This window comes from Carassius carassius, chromosome 7 (assembly GCF_963082965.1).
Source record: "Carassius carassius chromosome 7, fCarCar2.1, whole genome shotgun sequence".
Lineage (NCBI taxonomy): Eukaryota > Metazoa > Chordata > Actinopteri > Cypriniformes > Cyprinidae > Carassius > Carassius carassius.
In genome coordinates this window covers 31,596,124-31,617,828 of record NC_081761.1, presented here as the reverse complement: position 1 = coordinate 31,617,828, position 21,705 = coordinate 31,596,124, and the positions used below count along the sequence as shown (strand labels likewise).

The window sequence follows — 21,705 nt, the reverse complement described above, 5'->3', positions numbered from 1 at the left end:
CAGGTCCATGATTATGTCCCTTTTAAACCTTTTACCCACTGTCCTCAAAGTCCTCCTGCAGCGCAGCTCAGCTAGAGGTCAACACTTCACCCTTCAGGATCTGTCTTGTCCTTCATCGCTTGCAATTAACAGCACTGCCTGCAATCTGATCCTGGAGCCATACGGGCGACTCCTACCGTCAGCTTATCAGCTCCACTGCCTTGTCTGCTTCAGTTCCTACAGCGCTCCAAAGTGTCTCGCAGGCAAAGGCTATTAGATCCTATATTCCACTCAGTAAAAGAGATTTATCCCTAGATAATTAAGTCTACTGATGTACGTCATGTATGGGGTTGCTACAGGTCCTAGTGTTTAATGTGATGAGAATGCCCCCTTAGGTGTGAACAGAAGATCTAGAGAACTAGAGTAAAGAATTTTCTCAGAGTGGAAAAGAATATGATATCTGACATATTGCAGAAATGCACAAGCATGGGCAGGTGTCAACACAAACACTCACAGTCACAGCTATTCTTGTAAAAAATCTCCTATAGACTTAAAATAAAAAAATATAATATAATATAATCTGTATTTATTTATCTGAAACCATTTTAGTTAAGAATAACCCAACATAATCAAAGCCATTCAAAATGTAGAGTTGTGCGGAGAAGGATTTTGGACAAATGAGATTTTACGGAGCTACCAAACAAAGGCAGCTTTACATGGAAATCTGCCTTACACCTTTTTTGCATTATTTACAGTTTAATTAACTTGAGCCAGGTTTTACTATATTTGCGAGGGCATATTTTGCTCTCAAAACTATACCAAACACTCTCACCATCAAATACAGACACGTACAAACATTTCACAACAAGCAAACCAAATCAGAAAAAAATAAACCAAATAAGTTTTGACACATTCTGTGTCCGTTTTAGTGCATCGCTGTCCTCAGAAAACCTGCTTGGCTAGTTTAGAAAAGCCTCAGAGTATAAATGTTCTCTGTGTCCTTTCAACAACTCACTCACCTTAAACAATATGTAACATCAAGCTCCCCAGACCAGAACTGTGACCAACTCAATCGATACTGAGTTATGAGAGCAGCATTTGGCATAGGCTTAATATGACTGTCAGGCCCTGACCAGATTTTTAAATATGTAACAGTTTTCTTTTATGCGCTGGGTCTTGAGGGAATCTGGGGTTTGTGATCAAATCTGTTGTGGTGTGTAAGTTTGACTGTTGAGCTTCTTCCACCGTGGTTCACAGCCAGATTTCAGTGACGGATTGGCCCAAATGTAATCCTGAAACCGCAGAGTGTATTAGAGCTAATACTTGTGGCTTCACCTCATTGGACATGCTTTAGCATCGACTCACAGTCAGATGTATGTCCAACACTTAAATCAGCGTGCCGCCAGAGAGTTTTAAAGAGAAACAGACTTTCTTTCTTTACTTCTTTCAGCTCTTTGTATGCTTCAGTCACTCGTACACATATGGATTAAAGCCTTTGTTTGCCGTAAATGTCCACGGTTATGGATGTTTACTTCAGTTGATAGTTGTTTCTTTTTTAAAATAAGCCATTTACACTGAGGACCAAAGTTGAGAAGGTGAAAGAAATGTATTTTTTTATTCAGCAAGGATGCATTAAATTGGTCAAAAGTAACAGTAAAGGCTTTTAAACATTTATTTATTTACTTTTATTCATCAAAGAATCCTGAAATAAAGCGAATTATGGTTTCCACAAAAATATTAAGCAGCACCACTTGTTTTCAACATTGATAATAATCAGAAAAGTTTCTTGAGCAGCAAATCAGGATGTTAGAATGATTTCTGAAGGATCATGTGACACTGAAGACTGGAGGAATGATGCTAAAATTTCTGCTTTGCATCACAGTAATAAATTAGACTTTAAAATATATTCAAATAGAAAACTGCCATATTAAATAGCAATAACATGTCACAGTATTACTGTTTTACTGTGTTTTTGAACAGATACACACTGACCATAAGACACTTGGTGAGCATAAGAGACTTCTTTTAAAAAAACAGTTGTTTCAGTTACACACACTGCTACCTTTCACTGCTGATCTCAGGCTGAACCTGCACCCTGTGTCCAAGCCAAAAACCCTTTACTAAAAACTTGAAACATGTGCAACCCAGTAAGCTGATATAACATCCATGTGGTTAGATGCGAGATAAGGTCGCTCTAAATGCTACTATAAAATTCAAAGTGAAAACTCTGCATGATTTTGTGGTGCATTGGTAAATGGACTGCATTTATTTAGCGCTTTCAACAGACCCCATGGCCATCCAAAGCGCTTTACAAGTTGCCTCACATTCACCCATTCAATCACACACCGACTGCGGTGTCAGCTATTCAAGGCGCCTTCTAGCTCGTCGGGAGCAGCTGGGGTTAGGTGTCTTGCTCAAGGACACTTGGTAAGGTGGAGCCGGGGATTGAACCACCAACCTTCCGGTTTGTAGACAACCTACATGAACCACTGAGCCACTGCCGCCCCGCTATAATGCCAACAGAAAAGCAATCACAAGACATAAATTCTGAAAATGCTCATCTTGGTTATCTGGTCCAGTGCTTGCAGGCCTTTTCAAAAACCGCAAACATCAACACAGCCTATGACTGATGAAGAATCAAATTTACCTCAATGCAATATTTGAAAATATGGAACAGCTGGAGTGGATTAACACTGATATAATGAATAATAAACAGCTTGTAATGATCAGATCAGTTCCCTTTCCATGATACACATGACTTCTGCAAGTAATACCATATGGACTTCAGAACGTAGGGCCAGAGAGAATGTAGACAAAAAAAAAAATCCATCTATTCATCCATCTCTTCAGTAAGTATCTATCATTGCAATGATCTATGCTTTAACTTCAATAATACTGATCTTCCTTCTCTAAAATGTCTTACTTTTAAGTCTCATACAACCAGCTATAAGGCTCCTTTTAGATATAATCCTGCTCAATCTGTTTGCATGTGTGCGTATTATTAAACCTCAATGACAGATTCTATTAACAACTGACTTTCATCTCTGGTTCACTGTCAGCTCACAACTCTCTTCTCTTTTATTAAGTCCATTGAGTACAAGCCTCCACCCAGAGTGGACTCTGAAATAAGGGCGCATTATGTATGAAATTAACACTAAAGAGAGTTTAAGGCAGGGCTATTCCACACGCATTTCCCAAATTATAGCATGATCTCAGATTTTTTTCTCTTAGACCTTTTGTGAAGATTTTACACTGTGCTTTAAACAAAAAATGCAAAATTCAATTCAGCTATTTAATTGCATATGAACAGACACATACTAAACAGACACACTTTATTACATGCATGGATCACGCTGATACCATGGTATGTAATTTATATGTGAACATAATAATCATTCATCTGACTTTTATTACCATTTCATACCACAGTTGCACCACAGTCATTTTTGCAAAGGGAGCTCCAGGATTGAGCTGTTTACTTCTCTCTCTCTCTCTTTCTCTCTCTCTCTCTCTCTCTCTCTCTTTCTCTCTCTGCACATGTCTGTAATAATGAGAGCATCTAATGTTTCTTTGTAATATTTTGCACATGGTAAGCTGCTGTCCTAGAGATCTGTATTTGAATGGTCTTTTTGTTTAGAGACTTTATGAGTGTGTGTGTGTGTGTGTGTGTGTGTGTGTGTGTGTGTGTGTGTGTGTCTATAGACCCTCCTCGGCTTCTCTCTGCAGCTGCCTCCATATTTAGTTACTGCAGTGACTCAGAGAGAATAATCTTTGCTGCTCTTGCTATATTGGATTTATTTCACCTACCTGTACACCATTTACTATGGTATGGTTTGCACACAATACAATTTTTTTTAGCATCATGGTAACTCCAGGATGGTAATACCACATGTGGTATTCTTTAATGTATTTTGGGGTACCGACTACAGTGGAGAATTCAGATGGCCATCCCTGGTTCTAGATGGGGAATTCTGGTTATGAACAGCATCACAAACTCTCAACCTGTGGTTAGAAGTCTAGTATCCTGTATGCCTTAAAAAAGGGGTCACATTTTATTTTAAGGTTCAGTTCTAACTAACTATTAAGTACTACTTTTTTCACATTTCATGTGAATGTACTGTGTATTTCTTTATCTGAGTGGACATGTGTGATTCGAGCCCTGTGCAACCGTGAAAGCTGGTTGTCGTGGAAACCTCCACTACTCTGCAGCTGCTGTTCAACAGCAGATGATGGCAGTAAAAATGAGAGTGTGCATGCATACTCTCATACCCCCAACATTACACACAGACAGACACATGCACCTTTGGGGGACAGCGAGTGTTTACTTGATACACTCCAGCTTGCACGGCATGACACTAGCAGCAATGTCTGTCCTTGATCAATATTATCAAGCTAAATTTGGCTCCGGCCTGCAGTTTTTTCATCTACCACCAAACAACAAAAAGGAGATACTCAGCCTGATGCATTGTGAGCAAAAGTATCATTCAAGAGTGTACTATTCGCTCAAGCTCACAATAGCATAACGGTGGCACATACAGTCTCAAAGTCCAACACATCACCCCTATTGGACATTTAATTTATTTAACATCAGCAATTAAAGAACACTCAGTGTCAGACCGTGCCAAGCCATGGTGAGACTGATTAGTGTTTATCCATACGTCAGGAAAAGTCCCCCGTATGGCCAACATAAACGCCAGCAATTGTAGACAGATGCAAAATGCAGTACCAACAGGAAATATATAGGGAGAAAAAGGCAAACAAAGGTGCTTATGTAATCAGAATCATTATGAAGAAAGAAATATGGCATGGACTGTGATACAATAGTTAACATGGCTGAGTTCCAGTTAAACACAAACAATCTGATGTATATTGGTAAACATAAGAAGTGAATAGTCAGTTGCTGTAGACGAAACCCAGAAAAAGTAATATTTCTTAAGGGTTAATTTTGCAATAATGAATACATTATTTTGCTCGTCACATGCCTACTTATCAAATATATCGAAAATAAGTATGAACTGTTAAATTAGGTTGAAATTATTGTACTATGTGTAAAGGACGTTTTTTTATGTATCAGTGCCAAGTCAAGACATGAAACTAGCAAAGCTACTTTACATGGGAAATATTTTGCTTTGGACAATGGTAGATATCGTGATTTATTTATTTTATTATTTTATTTTTTATTTTTTGACTGAGAATGCATTATAAAACAGATGACATTTCAATAATTCGAGGTTGAGACTGTGTGCAGGATCAGGAGGTGTAATTATACAATGTAAACTGAAGTATTTTGACATAGGATGTGGAATATAATAGATTGCTCTATTAGCAGAGCCCCTATAAAACATTTTTCTCTCTCTGAGTGTATTATGTAAGAGAATATGTATCTGGAATTAAAAGGAGAAAGGGGCAACCTCGTGATAACCTTATATAGCATGCACAAACACAATACACATACGAATATTCAGCCTCAGCAAACTCCTCTGTGACTGCAGGATTGATGGCGTATGTGCAAAGAAACATTCGCACTTTGGGATCTGAATCCTAAAGGTCAGCATAATAGGGCTTGGCTGTCTCCCCAGCACTCAAATGTAGGCTGGGGTTCAGCAGCAGTGCTTGTCAAGTCACCTATAAATGCTGTTCCTTCTCTTGGTTCTAATGAGGATAGTATCTCACTTTGGCAGCCAATTTCAATGTGCTTCCAGTCATTTCAGGTTTCAGGGTTTATTCAGTTTTATAGGTACATAAAGCAATTACCATAAATGTGTTTACCAGAGTATATGGTGGTGAGAGAATATAAGAAAACCATTTGCTCTTTGCGGTGGTACCACATAGCAGCTACTACTTCCTCTGAATTTTAACCTATATATATATATATATATATATATATATGTTTAAATTCAGAGGAAGTAGTAGTTGCTATGTGGTACGCAATATATTACGAAACAGCAATTGTAGTTAGTAATGTGCACATATTAATACATATTATTACACATGTATTATTATACATTATTATACATTGATTACTACTACATTTTGATTACTTTTACATAATTTGTAAGAATTTTTTTGTCTGTTCTTTTTTTATCAATATCATAAATTACACATTAAATTACATCAAGGTTTCCCAAACTGAAAGAGCTGGATGCTTTGTGAGGTAATGAAAAGCTATTAAATAATAAATTAAATCATAATAATGACAAATTTAAAGAAAACTAAAAGGAAAACTTAAAGAGAAAAAAAGAGAAGAATTAAGGAAAATAAATATTCTATAAATAATTCACTGCCATTGTTTAAATAATATATATATAATATACAAAAAAAGTAATCTGATTATGAGCACTTTAAAATGTATCATATATATATATATATATATATATATATATATATATATACTGTATATATACATGTGTGTGTGTGTGTGTGTGTGTGTGTGTGTGTGTGTGTGTGTGTGTGTGTGTGTGTGTGTGTGTGTGTGTGTGTATGTTTGTGTTATGGAAGCCTTACGGAAAAGAACGTTTAAAAAATCTCCTGAAAAAAATAATAATTCACTGCATGACCTTTTATTACATCTCAATAAAAAATAAAAAATGTAAAAACACTAAATGGCAAACACACACTGTCATATTTCTCAGAGGAGGTTTTTGTTAGAGCATCATTAATTTAATTTTGTCGTGTATTGTAAAAGGATATCAATACATCATTCATAGCAGTGCTAATGAAAGTCGTATGACAATCCCCTATTCCTAAAAACAAAAGTAGCACAAGCGCTTGTGAGCTTCGGGCATTGGCTTCCAAAAATGTGTGCACCATGTGTGAGCGAGAGAGCACCAATCAGCCCATCATTGTGGAGCAAGCGATGATTTCATTTTGATCAAAGTGGTGGTGTTCTGGAGCCAAGGCCTGTGGTTTGTTATGGTTCCCTTCAAAATTCCAATTGTTAAAAAGGGGAAGGCAAAAAAGTAAATATTATTGCTAACGTGATTTTAGTGGATAATGTTTTCTACGTAATCAGAGAGGCAATAGTGAGAATGGATTTAATTGAGCTTTTGTCCTCCCTGCCCTTTTTAATCACATTTATTTAGTAACACTCTCCAGCTCTTTGTTTATTAACTGACTTATACTGTATTTATGTTTTAGGGCAACATAAATGAAATTCTGCCATGTCAATTCTAAAGTGTAATGAGTTAACCACCCTTTGAACTGTGTCAGCGATAGTATTGGCTGAAGAAACATTTCTTGAAGAGGATGAGTTTAAAATTTGGGTTATGAGAACCTGGTCCCAGATCAGTGAGGTCACAGTAAGTATTGACCCGAGATTACAATAAGAAGTCATAATTCTTAACAAAGGTCACAGAAAAGAGAGAACAATATTCCCAGAAAGTTAGGGAGAAAAGAGTTTTATGGTAACAGACAAATTTAGCCATTCTTCTGATATATAGAACAGGTTGGCCATGTGTACTTTTTAGAGTTTTGTGTTTTACTGTATCTTAAAGACATAACAGAAAATGTCCAAAACAATGTCGATCTAATGTCCATTGTTTTGTGTTTGCTTAAATAATATTCCTCTTTTGGCACTTCCTCTTTTCCTCAAATTGAAAGCTATACTTCCTCTTGAGATATTGCTGGAAATCAGCTGCATCAGAGAAGTGTGCATATACCACATCCTCCTGACACCCAAAATATGGTTTTGTTAATACCTGCGAACACACATGCAATATACTGGTAATATAATATATTTTCATTTATTAAACGATACCATGTTTCAGTGGTTCCCAATCCTAGTCCTGGAGAACACTGCACATTTTAGATGACTCCCTATTCAAACACGCCTGATTCAACTCATCAGCTCATTAGTGAAGACTCCATGACCTCAAATGTGTGTGTCTGATAAGAGAGACACCAAAAACGTGCAGTGTTGGGGTTTCTCAAGGACCAGGATTGGGAACCACTGCCATATTTTATTAACAAAGCAAGGGTAATACACACACACACACACACACACACACACACACACACACACACACACACACACACACACAGTTTTCAACATTTAAGACAAAATGTGGTAAGACAAAATGATTACCAAATTAACACTAGCTGTAGTTGAGGGGCGTGACTCCCAGTAAAGCGCTCTGAGACTCCGCCTTCTATGTAAATGAGTCAGTGTGGCGCTGGTGTCCGCGCGCTCAGTCAATGAGCACCGAGACAGGAGGAGTGTCCGACTGTTTACATCTCGTTTCGGGAGCCGAGAGAGCTTTTCCTCCAGCATGATGTCGGTGTGGAATTATCGCACTCTCAACCTTTGAGAAATAAAGGCGGCCAGCGCAAATCAGTGACCCGGCGTTGAGTCATGGGAGGCCAGATAACCCGAAACGCCTTGTACGGTGAGGAACTGCGTTTAGGATCTCCATGCAAACCGCTGAATGCTGTTCATTATGTTTGCCTGCTGATGAACGCTCCGATATAGATAGATAGAAGAACAGATAGATCTATAGGCTATAAGAGAATTTAAAGAGAAAACGTCTGCCTCTAAATACCACATAGGCATCATAATAATTGGAACACAAAACACAGTCGAGCACAAGTCCTAGAATTAATGTAGACGGCATTTGTGTAGCTCTCTGGAGATTTTGCGCTCCAAGGAACGAACATACGAGCGCGTCTCGTGCCAGTGAAGACGTGTTTCCCCCACAGCAGCGTGAATGCGTGAGGAAGGGAAGGGAATTTGTGGGGAATCCCTCTGTTGTCTGAAATAATAAGGATTTACAGCGGGGTTTTTTTGTTGTTGTTTTTTACAACATTTGATTTCATTATTAACAAACCCGCGAGGCAGCTGGTTTAAAAGAGAACCAAATAAATCAATAAATCAATTGATTAGTTCTACATAAAAATACATGGTTGTTGGTTGAACAGTCTCAAGTCTCAAGTTATTTATAAAGCACAATTAAAAACAATTACAGTTGGACCAAAGTGCAGTGCAATGTTGTAAAAGACTTGAATACAACCAAGCAAACATCAGACAACAAACATTCCTTTTTGATTCTTATACTGATACGTTCAGAAATTAATGTTCAGGCTGTTGTGCTGCTACTGTATTGGTTTTGGCAAGTCGTTCTAACATGTATTTCTTGTTCAACTTGCAACTACTAGGCTATTTATGTCAGTGCTTTTTAAGTAATCCCCTAGTGACTAATCCACTTGCATTTTTGTCTACTAACTACTCATTAAATGCCAAGACTTCCAATATGGATGTGTATATTTATTTATCCAATTAAACAGTAGTTACTATACCAAAACATAGCAAAAATGAACATATGTGGTGTATAGATTCAGTATGCTTTAAATGTCAGGAGTTGATCTGGTATGGGATGTTCTGGTCGTTGGCCTGCAGGGTGAATGGGTGAATATTCTTCCGTGTTGGACGGGTGATTGTAACTGAAACATACATAAGCAGTTGGTTTATGTAAATCCCTCTGTCTTACTCTTGCTCTGAGTGCAGCTGATTGGCCTGGAGTTAATCTGAACCCTTGGTGGATCTGACCCACTTGATCATTAATTCTAATTAGAGCATTATAGCACATCCAATCAGGTAAACCGGGACTAGAGTTATAACAGTCCAGAATGTGTAGTAGCACCTGGTGCTAGTAAAAAGTGCACTTGTCGGAAACGTACTCTATATTTTCATACCATGAGGAAACCGCTTAGGAAATTTATGAATTAATAGATAGCTAAATAAATCACAAGCAATGTGCAATAGGTTACATTCAAATAAAATCAGTGAGCTCTGAAAAAAAAACATTACAACATTTGATTAGAAGCAAAAAAAAATTAATTAAAAGCATATGCATTTGTTTGAGGACTTGAAACTTGAGCTGAAATCTTTTAAATGTTATTTTTGGAGACTATTAAGAAGACAAAGGAAATGATGAGAAGAAGAGGTGGAAACAGGATTGGGAAATGACGTAAGCCAGACTCAAACGTCGTTTTACTGGCTGCTGCTCTGACATTTTTTTAAGTTTGTCTTTCTTAAAAAACACACACACAGACACACACACACACACACACGTTTGTTTTTGTGGAAAGTGGGGACATCCCATAGGCGTAATGGTTTTTATGCTGTACAAGCTGTATATTCTATGGCCCAACATCAACCCTACACCTAACCCTAACCCTCACAGAAAACTTTGTGCATTTTTACTTTCTCAAAAAACTCATTCTGTATGATTTATAAGCGTTTTGAAAAATGGGGACATGGGTTATGTCCTCATAAGCCACTCTCTCCTTGTAATACCTGTGTCATACCCATGTCATTATACAAAGTTGTGTCCTGATCATAGACTGTATAAAAACATGGACGTAGTGTCCGTGACGTCACCCGTAGACTCCTGAAGTGTGTTTTTGAAGCCTAAAGTGTGCAGAGCAGGCCGTCGCCATCCTGGCAGCGCGTCACCGCGCGACTCTCCCGGATAATCAAAAAAGGGCAAAAAGACGGGAGCTACTTGCTGAAGCCACGCCCACCTAGCGCGACGGCAGTGTCAGCAGTGGCAAACCACCTGTCACTCAAGTGGCCACACCCTTAATTAGGCAGAACTTTAAGTCTTAATATAATTTTTAAAAAAATCACCCCCCCCCCCCCCCCCACAGTTGTCATGAAGGGCAAAATTAGCTATTTAGACCAAAATAATTTTTTGCACAAGGCTGTAAACATGTTTTTTTCTGCTGTTAAGATGGGAATTTTAACATGGGGAGTCTGTGGGATGGACTCCCTTTTGCAGCCAGCCTCAAGGGACCGGTCGATGAATTGCAGTTTTAGGCCCAATCCCAATTCTACACCTTAGCCCTTCCCCTTTCCCCTACCCAATAACTACTGTAGACATTGATGGGGGCTAATCCCCCCAATAATTAGAAATCGCTAAACCATTTTCTCAAATATTGCCTAGCTGAGAGAGAAAGAGAGTAAGAGAGAGAGAGAGAGAGAGAGAGAGGGAGAGGGAGAGAAATGGAGTTACGTGTATTCGCGTCTGTGCATTTATCTTTTTAGAGGGAGTTTACTTAAAAACAGCGATTGTATCCTCTCGTCGCTGAAAAATATAATGTAGCGATTCAGTATTTAAACTGTATTTAATAAAAGTCGTCGGGCAGCGTTGACAAGTTTATTTTCTCCTGGATGTGTGAGCTGCGCGATTTCCGATATGTGTGTGTGTCAGTCAGCAGCTCATTAATACAGAACGATAAGTAAAGTTTCTAATGCACACCAGCACACCAGTATGTGTGTAATGTAAGAGCTAGATGACGAATGATGGCGTGTGACGTCATGGTAGTGGTGTCCCAATCCTTAGGGGAATATTTTCTCCCCTACCCCTTGACACTCTGTTTCAAGGGACAAGGGGAAGGGGTAGGCTGAGGGGTAGGGGAAGGGGAAGGTGTATAAAATGAAATTGGGATTGGGCCTTAGTCAATTCCTTATTGGCCTCACGAGAGAGAGCGGGAGGTTGGCGCTCAGTCCTGATATATCACAAAAACACACACACACACACACACACACACAGCCACACACACACACACACACACACACACACACACACACACACACACACACACACACACAGCCACACACACACACACACAGCCACACACACACACACACACACACACACACACACACACACACACACACACACACACACACACACACACACACACACACACACACACACACACACACACACAAAACATTTACCAGGAGCACAAATCATTTAAAGATATCTGTGGCTCCTAACATTCTGGTTTCACCTTCCTGTTCCCATTTCTGAGTTTTTTTAGTTCTTGCAGCAGGCTGACAGTGGATATAAATTGCTTACCCAGATACACGTCTTTCACCTTAAATACAGTAAATTACAGTGTATTATCTGATCTTTGCATAAAAACGGAAACTGTCCTGAACTGAGAACAAGATAGTCTGGTTTGTAGTGTTTGAGCTGGATAGATATGCTTCTGTTTGTGTTTGTTTGTGTGTGTGTGTTTGTGTGTGTGTGTGTGTGTGTGTGTGTGTGTAAGACTATTGGGTGTTTCTCATGCACCTCTAGAGCACATCCTGGCCTCTGAGGATAGGAAAGAGATAAAAAATAAGTAGCATTTTTTCATAAAGGCTGTTAAAAATGGAACATTATGACAATTGATTTTTAGTAGGGATGCCCAGATATAAAAAATCTAGCTGGTACTTATAAAAGATAAATTACATATATTGAAATTATATATATATATATATATATATATATATATATATATATATATATATATATATATATATATATACATATATATATATATATATATATATATATGTGTGTGTGTGTGTGTGTGTGTGTATATATATATATATATATATATATGTGTGTGTGTGTGTATAAAATTTTGTCTAAATAAATTAAAAAATAAAATTCAAAATAAATCTCTACTAACTAGCTCAATAGAAATCTGTACAATATGAAAAAATGGATGTTAATTTGCAATTTGCTAAAGATTGCGTTCATTGGTGTTATTAAATAGCTGTAAAAAAATAACTGATGATAACAAAAGTATGAAAGTTAGAAATGAGCATGCGTAATTAAATATCCAGCATAGCCAATATACAGTATTCAGCATTTGAAGAGGATCAAAAAAAGTTCCGCAAAGTTGTCCTAAGAAAAGAATGCGTTTTGGTTTTAATTTTTATGACAACTTTGATGAAAGGCTTTGATACACTTTAAATGTTGACTAGTGTATACATCCAATATTGTCCAATGGTGATACATTAAAATTAATTTCGGCTAATAGCCAATATGTTACCAATATAATGAGCATCCCTAATTTTTAATCAATTCTTCTCTAAACATCAGAGTTGAATCAGTTATTTGCTGCTAATTTGTATGTATCCAATATTGACCAATGGCGATACATTAAAACTAATTTCGGCTAATAGCCCATATGTTACCAATATATTGAGCATCCCTATTAATTAATAAATTATTCTCTAAACATCAGAGTTGAATCAGTTATTTGCTGCTAATTTGTTTATATCGGCACGGAAAGTATTGAAATTACTGAATCAATTACCATGGTGTTATTCTGTTGAATCCACAATAAGACAGCAAAGCACAAACAACATGAGGAAACTGTTAGCACTGGAGTTTGTTTGGAGTGGAATTTTTAATGGGGCATGTTGGGATTGATTATCAGTGATTGGTTGACATGCAGACAAGGAGTCAATGCGGTGCGGTGACAGATTATTAAAAGGCAAACAGAGAAAGTGCTCTTATCTACAATGCATGCTGTGATTACATCACTCAGTTTCTATGTCGTGACAGAAACATATGTCTGCAGGTCAGGTGCTGATGCTGCTAAGTAACCATCCGCTGCACCTCTGTGAAGCACAACACCACTGATGAGTCATTTAATCCACCACAGAAATGAAATGACACCACCACACACTGGTGTTTATATACGGATCAGATCACCTACTGTAGGAGCAGGCCAGCCATGACAGAAGACCACAGCAGCGCTTAATATGTTCTGCACTCACTAATTAGCTTCAGAACACAATTGCAAACATGGACATGCACACCCAGGAACAGAAAAATAATAGTGTTGACATTTATGTAACCAAAAATGTCATAAATTGTGAGTAATCATAAAAAAAATAACATCACTAAAATATGCAAAATGTCTTTTTATATTATACTTTGTTATACATTTCAGCAGTCATTATTACAGTCTTCAGTGTCACATGTTACTTCAGAAATAATTCTGATAGGCTTAAACGGTGCTCAAGAAACATTTCTTATTTTATCAATGATGAAAACAGTTGCTGCTTAATATTTTTTTTGTGGAACCTATGATACACTTGCATGTTTAGGATAAGTAAGAAATTAATACATTTATTAAACAATTAAATGTTCAAATGAATCAAAAATGACAGGAAAGGCATTTACAGTATACATTTTTCAAACGATTCCCAATTTTAAAATTTAAAATTTACTTGTTTAATAATGTTCTGAGCTATTTGAATGTAAAATAAATGAATAGATATTAATGTATTCTTCTAGTGTTGATGTTTATACTAAGTGTGACAGTGTGTGTTTTTTGAGTTGAAGTGTGTGATGACACTTGAGCAAGGGTTTTGTATAAAGCAGAGGTTATAGGGTGTTTGCTAGATTTGAACCAGAATAACTAAACATTTTAGCATATGAATCTTTAGCCAAGCTTGCTACTACACTCACATGTTATGGTCACATGATGTGCCTCTCACCTCAGATGGATTAGAAGCATTGTATAGTTGCCAAGTACATGTACATCGCTTCCTAAGATGTTGCTTATGTTCCCATTTTGTATAATTTTATTTAAACATTTAAGCAAAAAGTCACTTTTGCAACTACATTTTCAGTATTTGACATACTGCAATGGTTTTCGGATAATCTTTTCCATGAGTTAATGTAATCTAACTGTTTAATGATTGTGGAAAAACACTTGATTCTCAAGTAGATTATTTACAATCTGGTGTCTGATACCATTTACATTTATCAGACGCTTCTATCCTAAGCAACTTACAGTGCATTTAGGCTATAATTTTTTTTATTTTTTTTAACCAGTATGTGTATTCCCTGGGAATTGAACCCACAAGCTTTTGTGCTGTTAATGCAGTGCTCTACCACTGAGCCACAGGAACTCTTACCTAAAAGCAACTTTACTAATAAAGTTATATTGAGTATCAGGGGACATGTACTTACAGAATAATATCTCAGGTTATGTTTTTAACTGTGGGTCTCTGAGTAGGAACGAGACACTGCATCCTCTAGGGGTCGCTATGGAGAAACTAGAGGACACAGTTCGAAGTTCCCTTGAAAGGGAATGTCTCAGGTTACATATGTAACCATGGTTCCCTAAATAGGAAATGAGATCACTGCATCCTCTAATTTCCCGATAATGACCCCTAGAGGACGCAGTTCGAAGTTCCCTTGAAAGGGAACAATTAATGTGGTTACCAACAGAGCAAATTAAAAGGTAATTCCTAGATAACAGATTTAAAAAAAAAGGCCAAAGCTGACCAGATTTTCCTGCTGTTGAACACATTAAACATAACAGATATTGTCTGCTTGTTGAATATATGTGGCTGTAGACTTTGTCTCCTTGGGATGTATGTTATGTAATAAAAGTGCTCCTTTGCAAGTTACATTGAATCAAACTTTATGTATATTCAACAATCTAAACTGCAGAAAGTCAGCCTCGGGATGTTCTGTTATAAAAACAGTCCAGGAGTGCTGCTGGCCAAGCACTTTATTTTAACATTGAGTGTGTGTGATGTGAGGTGTTTACACATTACATGACATTCTCTGACCTATAGTCAGACATCTGAACCTGCCCTGAACACGTCTGCATGGTAATGAGGATGTAATGAGGATAAAGATTTCAGCTACCTGGCAACCTTATTCCGTGCAGTGAAGTTAAACCTGACCTTAGCATGTGAAGGACCTTAGCATGTGAAGGTCCTCTTCAATAAAAAAATACACAAGCGTGCTTTACTAAACCTCTTTCCTAGTTTAAAAATTATCCAAAAACCTTTCGAAGACCAAAATACTGGCTTCCCATTTAATTAGGATTTTTTTTAAATGTTTTTGAAAGAAACAAAATATTGTGAAATATTTTACAATTTAAAATAACTGTTATAATTTTGAATATATTTCACATGTAATTTATTCCTGTAATGGCAAAGATATATTTTCAGCATCATTACTCCATTACCCAGGCTGTTCTTTATGGGATGAACTTATGTAAGAATCATTTTCTGTCCATTGGTTACCTTAAAAAAGAATGTGGTAACCATAGAAATAGCAGCATTATGATGTGTTTGGTAGCCCAGGGTGGAATTTGCTTTTTGTGTGTTGGGAGACTGTTTATGTCACTGGCTTCTATTACTTACAATGTGTGAATGTGTCTCTGCAGCAGTGTTGGGAGTAACGGCATTTAAGTATAACGGCGTTACTAACGGAGTTAAATTTTCAGTAACGGAGTAATCTAATTAATTACTTTTCCCATCATTGCAACGCCGTTATCTTTACTGAGAATGTAAAGTGTTGCGTTACTACAATTTGGTTGAATAATGCGCGAGTGTCATGCTTTGGCTAGTGGCTACACACAAAGTCTGCTACACATCAGCTGCCTGACACCATTTTTAAAAAAAAAAGATGATGATTGGCTGGGTGGGCGCTGCCCTGCTCACGCTGTCTCACTGCACGCTCTGACAACCACTAAACACAAGACGGCGTCAGAAATAATGGCGTTCTCGAACTGGAAGTACCAAAAATTAAAGGCAAGAATGTTTCTGTAACATGCACGGTATACCCAGGAAAAAAGACTTTATCATTGATCTGCCTCAAGCAACTCAAGCAACGTCTGCCTCAAGCAACTCAAATCTTATGAACCACCTCACATCAACACATGCTAACATGTTACTGTACTGAATATTTAATGCTGTGTTCACACCAGACGCGACTTGCGCGAATAAATCTAGTTTTAAAAGTATTTCATGCGAGAATGTAGTTGTTTTAAACTCAAATATGCAGTTTACAGAGATTTGCACTAATGGCCAGGTTTCCCTTTGTTTCTTTTTACCCAAGTTTAAATTAGTTTGTCTTAATTTTTCACTTAAATTTTATTTTCAATATTTATTTTTTATATGTTTTTATTTCTATGCATATCATATGGCAGGCTGCAATCATTTATTGAGTTCAAATAAATACTACATTATCTAAAATACTAATAGTGTTTTTATTCTTCAATCAGTTTATTTAAAAATCTTATATATTAAAGATGTGATAGGACTTAATAGCATTATAGAACATAAAAAATAACGTCACAGTTACTTTACTGAGTAACTAATTACTTTTACAATGTGGTAACTGAGTTACTAACTCAGTTACATTTTAGGAGAAGTAATTTGTAACTGTAACTAATTACTTTTTTAAAGTAAGATGACCAACACTGCTCTGCAGGTCCTGAGCTGTTATATTTTATGACTTGTGTCTATCTTATATAATACAGTTTAGGATGACAACAGAAAGTTATTGAAGTCAATGTGAATTGCTATTCACAACAGATTTTACTGGGGAAAAAATGTGGGCTGGGACCAGGAAATGATTTCATCATAAAAAGTAGGTGTTATATAAAAGAATGGAGCTGGACTTAATAAGAGTTTGCTAAATCAATACCTAAAGACTTTTTTTTCCTTCTTTTTTTGGGGGGGGGGGGGGGGGGTAACTTGTAGTGATGAATGTTCACAAAAAGACCAGGAACATTATTAAGAAACACAATAGGGTAATTCTTTATTTCACAGTGATTGAAATTACATTTTAAGTTAATTATTATGACTCATTTGCAGTAAGACAAGAAACACCATTAAGAAGCTCAATTTTGATTTCATATTGATTTTAACTAAATTATCATTTAATTATTTGGAATAATGAACCTACATTGTTTGAATGGAACATTTAACATTGTTTCAGCCATACCATAACTTGTTCCAATAATTCGTACAATGTCTCTCTTCCGCCTCAAATCAAGTTTAGACACAAAACTGAATTTACAGATTTTGTAAAAGACATTTAACAGATTAAACCGATCTGGGATAGTCTTCTCCTTTCCAGAAAGACTAAGTGAAAACACAGACACTGAACTCAGATTAGCAGAAAACGGAAAGCTCTCACCATGGCAGCGTTGCTAAGGAACATGAGCTGCTACTTAACCTCCATTTTCTGTCTGACAGCTGCAGCTCTCGTGTTTGCTAATGTATTCTTTTCGGTGTGCTCAGACTATTAGTGTTACACACAATGTCCGTCGGCTAACAGACCTGCCCAAACACACACTTACAGACACATGTATGCAACTTACAAGGCTGAAAAGACACTTGAGGCATATTAATGTTTTGATAATACAATAATTTGTCATGTGATGGTTTTTTATGAGCCTGTGGTTGCCAGATATAGAAAAAACATCTAGTCTTTATTCTCTTGTGAAATACCTTATCTGCATTGCTCAGGAAACATGTCATTGCCCACTATCAGCTTCTACAAGGGGGCCACAATAGCTGAGAGGACTGGTGTCATCACTGGATGCTCCTCCAACTGTGCCATTACAGACCTGTGAGGGTGTGTTATCTTGTTAAAGGAGCCCCTTGCCAACTGGATGAATATTGGACATGAATGAATGCAGAGGGGAAAGCCATAAAGCTGAAACCGCTCATGGATGACACTGTCCCAACTGAACCAATACTACAGTAAATCATTACTGTGCCTCTAACATAGATATTCACTTTCTGTTAGATCAAAACAGCAGAAATCATTACTCTGGTCACACCTGCATCTAGTCCACTGTTAATGTTGCTACGTGTGCCCTAGGGGTGGGCGATTTACCGGTTGTCAACCGGGAGAGATTTTGATCTACAGAGAGATTTTGTCTCTATCATGGTTTACACATTCATGTGACTTTGCTGTGCTACGTGGCCATGAAAACTTTTCGCTTGCACATTTTTTTAAGCAGTGTGGTTAAAACACAAGTGATTTTAAGCCATCGAAATACAATAAGCAGGAAAATTTAACTCATTTTGCTTTATGCACGCATATCAGAGAGGCATTTTTCATAGTTCACGGGTGTATTGAAGGGAGTTATTTTTGCCACTTTATAGGCCTTGAACAGTTAAAAACAAACTTGTATGCGTTTATAGTATTCTCATAAACACAGTAAGGAAGGTCAAACATATGTTTAACAGTATATTGGATTGGGGCAGCTCTTAAAGTGACAGCAGTCTAATATTCCTGCTGTCTGACCCTTTTTTAATTGAGGCTAGTATTACTTTTTTTGTGATATTGACAATGGTAACAAAAAGTATGAAATTTCTATGGTATGAAAAATTATGATATCATAAAGATCTTATTTAAAGCAAAAATTACTATATCATGATTAGAGCCCGACTGATATGGATTTTTGGGGGCCGATGCCGATGCCGATATTAACTCGAAAAGAGCCGATTTATAAGCCGATATTTTGATTTTAAAAATAATCTGGATATTAGACCCATTTCCTATAAACTGCACTTACACATCATTCAATAGCAAAATATCTGCCTGTTCTATGTATGTGGGCTGTATAAACCATTTTCCAGAATGGACTATGTTAAAAAAAAGCCTTAGATTACAGTCTCAATGACTAAACAATTGCACATCAAAAGTATATATTTTTTAATGATCAAAAAAAAGTCTGGTATTAAACATTTAACACTTTTACTTTCTTCCAGTTGAAGCTGGTTTTAACAGTCTGTGTGTGTACTGTAAATAAATTATAATACTAAAGTTAAAGTATTTGCAGAAGTAGTCCCACACTTTGCTGCTACAGCATTCACCTTTTTCAGCCATCTGTAGGCAGAAAGAGAGACATAGAAAGAATAAGCATGTGTATTAATAATATCACCATGTATCATTACTCATGTCATCATTAGAATTATAATAATAATAAACTGGGATCTCCTACATAGGCAAAAATGAGAAATATATATATATTTTTTATTTGTCAAGCAATAGGTATTACCTACTTATATTTAACAATATTATTTCAACATTTTCCTGTTATGTCTTTAAAGCTGCTTTGAAACAATATGTAAAAAAAAAAAAAAAGCGCTTGTTCAGCTCACATTTATTTACATGTCCCCTCTGGTTTAATCATTTCTGACGCACCTACTGTAGTTACTGTAACTACACTTATATTTGCTCTCACAGAACATCGTCTTGCCTACTATTTCCGGAAGATTACGGAATCAATTAGAAGTTGAATGGTTAACGTTAGTGTCATGAACACACCGCTGTCAATTTTGAGAAGAACCACCTTCAAACAAGTTAATAGCAAGCATTTAAGGGGCCTGCTAAAAAGGAAGCTATTAGCGTTAGAGTAACGTAACCAGCCTGAATTCACCAAATTATTCTCTGGACCTGAGGGTAGCCTCTTCTTCCTTGCTTCTCTCTTAATTCTCATCAGCAGGACTAGCGCTATCGCTCGCTTCTTACAACGGGACAGATACATGTTTGTTGCTGACCGAAAGGAGGAGGAACAGACTATGAAAGAGCTCCCGCTAAACGTTTTTAAAACCCCGCCTACGCTAGCCTGGCCAGCCAGACTTACATCAAGATGTTTAGTCTGGAAACTCTCCATAGACGAGGCTTACTCCGAGGGGCGGGATAAACGGCTGTCTCTCAAAATCCCTCTGCACGCAATAGGATAGCGCTACAACCAATCAGAGCAACTGGTCGCCTTTGCCAAGTTGCATTGCCTTAAGTCCAAGTTTTGTAGCCTCCTTTAACTGGTCCTCCATAAGCGCTATCAATGGTGAAACAACAATCACAAGCGGGTTGTGGCAGAGTCCCATGCGTTTTCCCACCAGCAGAGCTAATTGGTATATTAAACTTTTTCCGTATCCAGTCGGCAAAACTCCAAACACATCTTCCTTTTTTAAAAATGACTTAAGCGCCGTTCTTTGCTCTTTTCTTAAAGAGAAACTTAACTCCAAGTCCTCCAGAGTCGTGGCCAAAGCCGATTCAAAAGATTGTTGTTCGATAGCTGCAGCCGCCATTCTTTGTTTTCAAGTGGCAGCCGTCGCAACTCTCTGTCGTCATATGTTAAGCCCGCCCCGCCTGCTCTATACACGACGTGATTGGCCTGACCCAATCTGGGTTTTTGCTGCTAGAAGGTGTATTGAGAGTTGCTAGACTGTACTCTAGGCTGCGAAATACATTTTGCTGCCGCTAGGGTGCGTCTAGATTTCTAGGCTACGCCTACGCCATAGCGCAGCGCAAATCGCGTTGTATCTGAAGGGCAACGCTGAACCCAGCGGCAAGCGCCGTGCATACCGCGTCCTGTGTGAAAGGCCCAATTACGCGGTCATTATGTGGAAACACACCGCAATAGAATAAGAATAAGTTAAACGCTAACGTTATAGTTTGACCTCCTATTAACATTCGCGCTCTTCCACTGATAAACATGGTATTAGCTTTGTGGCTAATCTAATATAGCAATGCATTAGCGGCTGTAAGTGATGTTACAGAATATTTAGAAGTGATAATGATAGGACTGTTAGCTAGAACTACCACACAGTTTTTATATACAGGGTATGAACTAAATCTACAATCATTTCACATGACGAACGACAGACTCACCGTCAAGACAGTAAGTTACATCTCCGTGGCTTGGATGATCGCTTTCTTCTGTAGTGGACTTCTGGCGCTGTTGTTAACTCTGGAGCTGCAGAGCTCCCTCTGGTGGGCACACTATGCAACACTCATAACATGAGTGAAGCATGAGACTCTGTTTCTCATGTTTCATCGGCCATTATAAATGCCGATGCCGATTTAAATGCAATTAGCTTATATCGGCCGATAATATCGGCCGGCCGATATATCGGTCGGGCTCTAATCATGATATACATCATTACGGTGAAATTAAAATTACACGTATTGTGATATACATGTATACAATTTTGGTCATACTATGTGCGTATGAGATGAACAACCCAGTCGTTAGTTTTAACTGTTGTAGTTAAAACTTGGTACTTGAAGCCTGGCAACTTAAAAAAAATAGACACAATGTGAATAAAAAGACAATATAAGGTTATATGATTGATAAATAGCATGACAGTAAAATAGATAGTAT

The 21,705-nt window shown here is 37.4% G+C and overlaps 1 protein-coding gene across 2 annotated transcripts in view; it reads left to right on the top strand.

The window, feature by feature from the left end:
• The window catches only part of LOC132143941 (E3 ubiquitin-protein ligase NEURL1-like), a 64,691-nt gene that overhangs the window by 21,248 nt on the left and 21,738 nt on the right, over positions 1–21,705 (top strand). Inside the window, exon 1 of one of the 2 annotated variants that reach the window (XM_059554601.1) lies at positions 8,154–8,363. The exons of the other annotated variant lie outside the window; for it this stretch is intronic. Coding sequence (XP_059410584.1) covers positions 8,330–8,363 — 34 coding nt within the window. The 5' untranslated portion in view covers positions 8,154–8,329. Of the gene's footprint in view, positions 1–8,153; positions 8,364–21,705 lie in introns of those variants that run through there. 2 annotated transcript variants of the gene reach the window in all.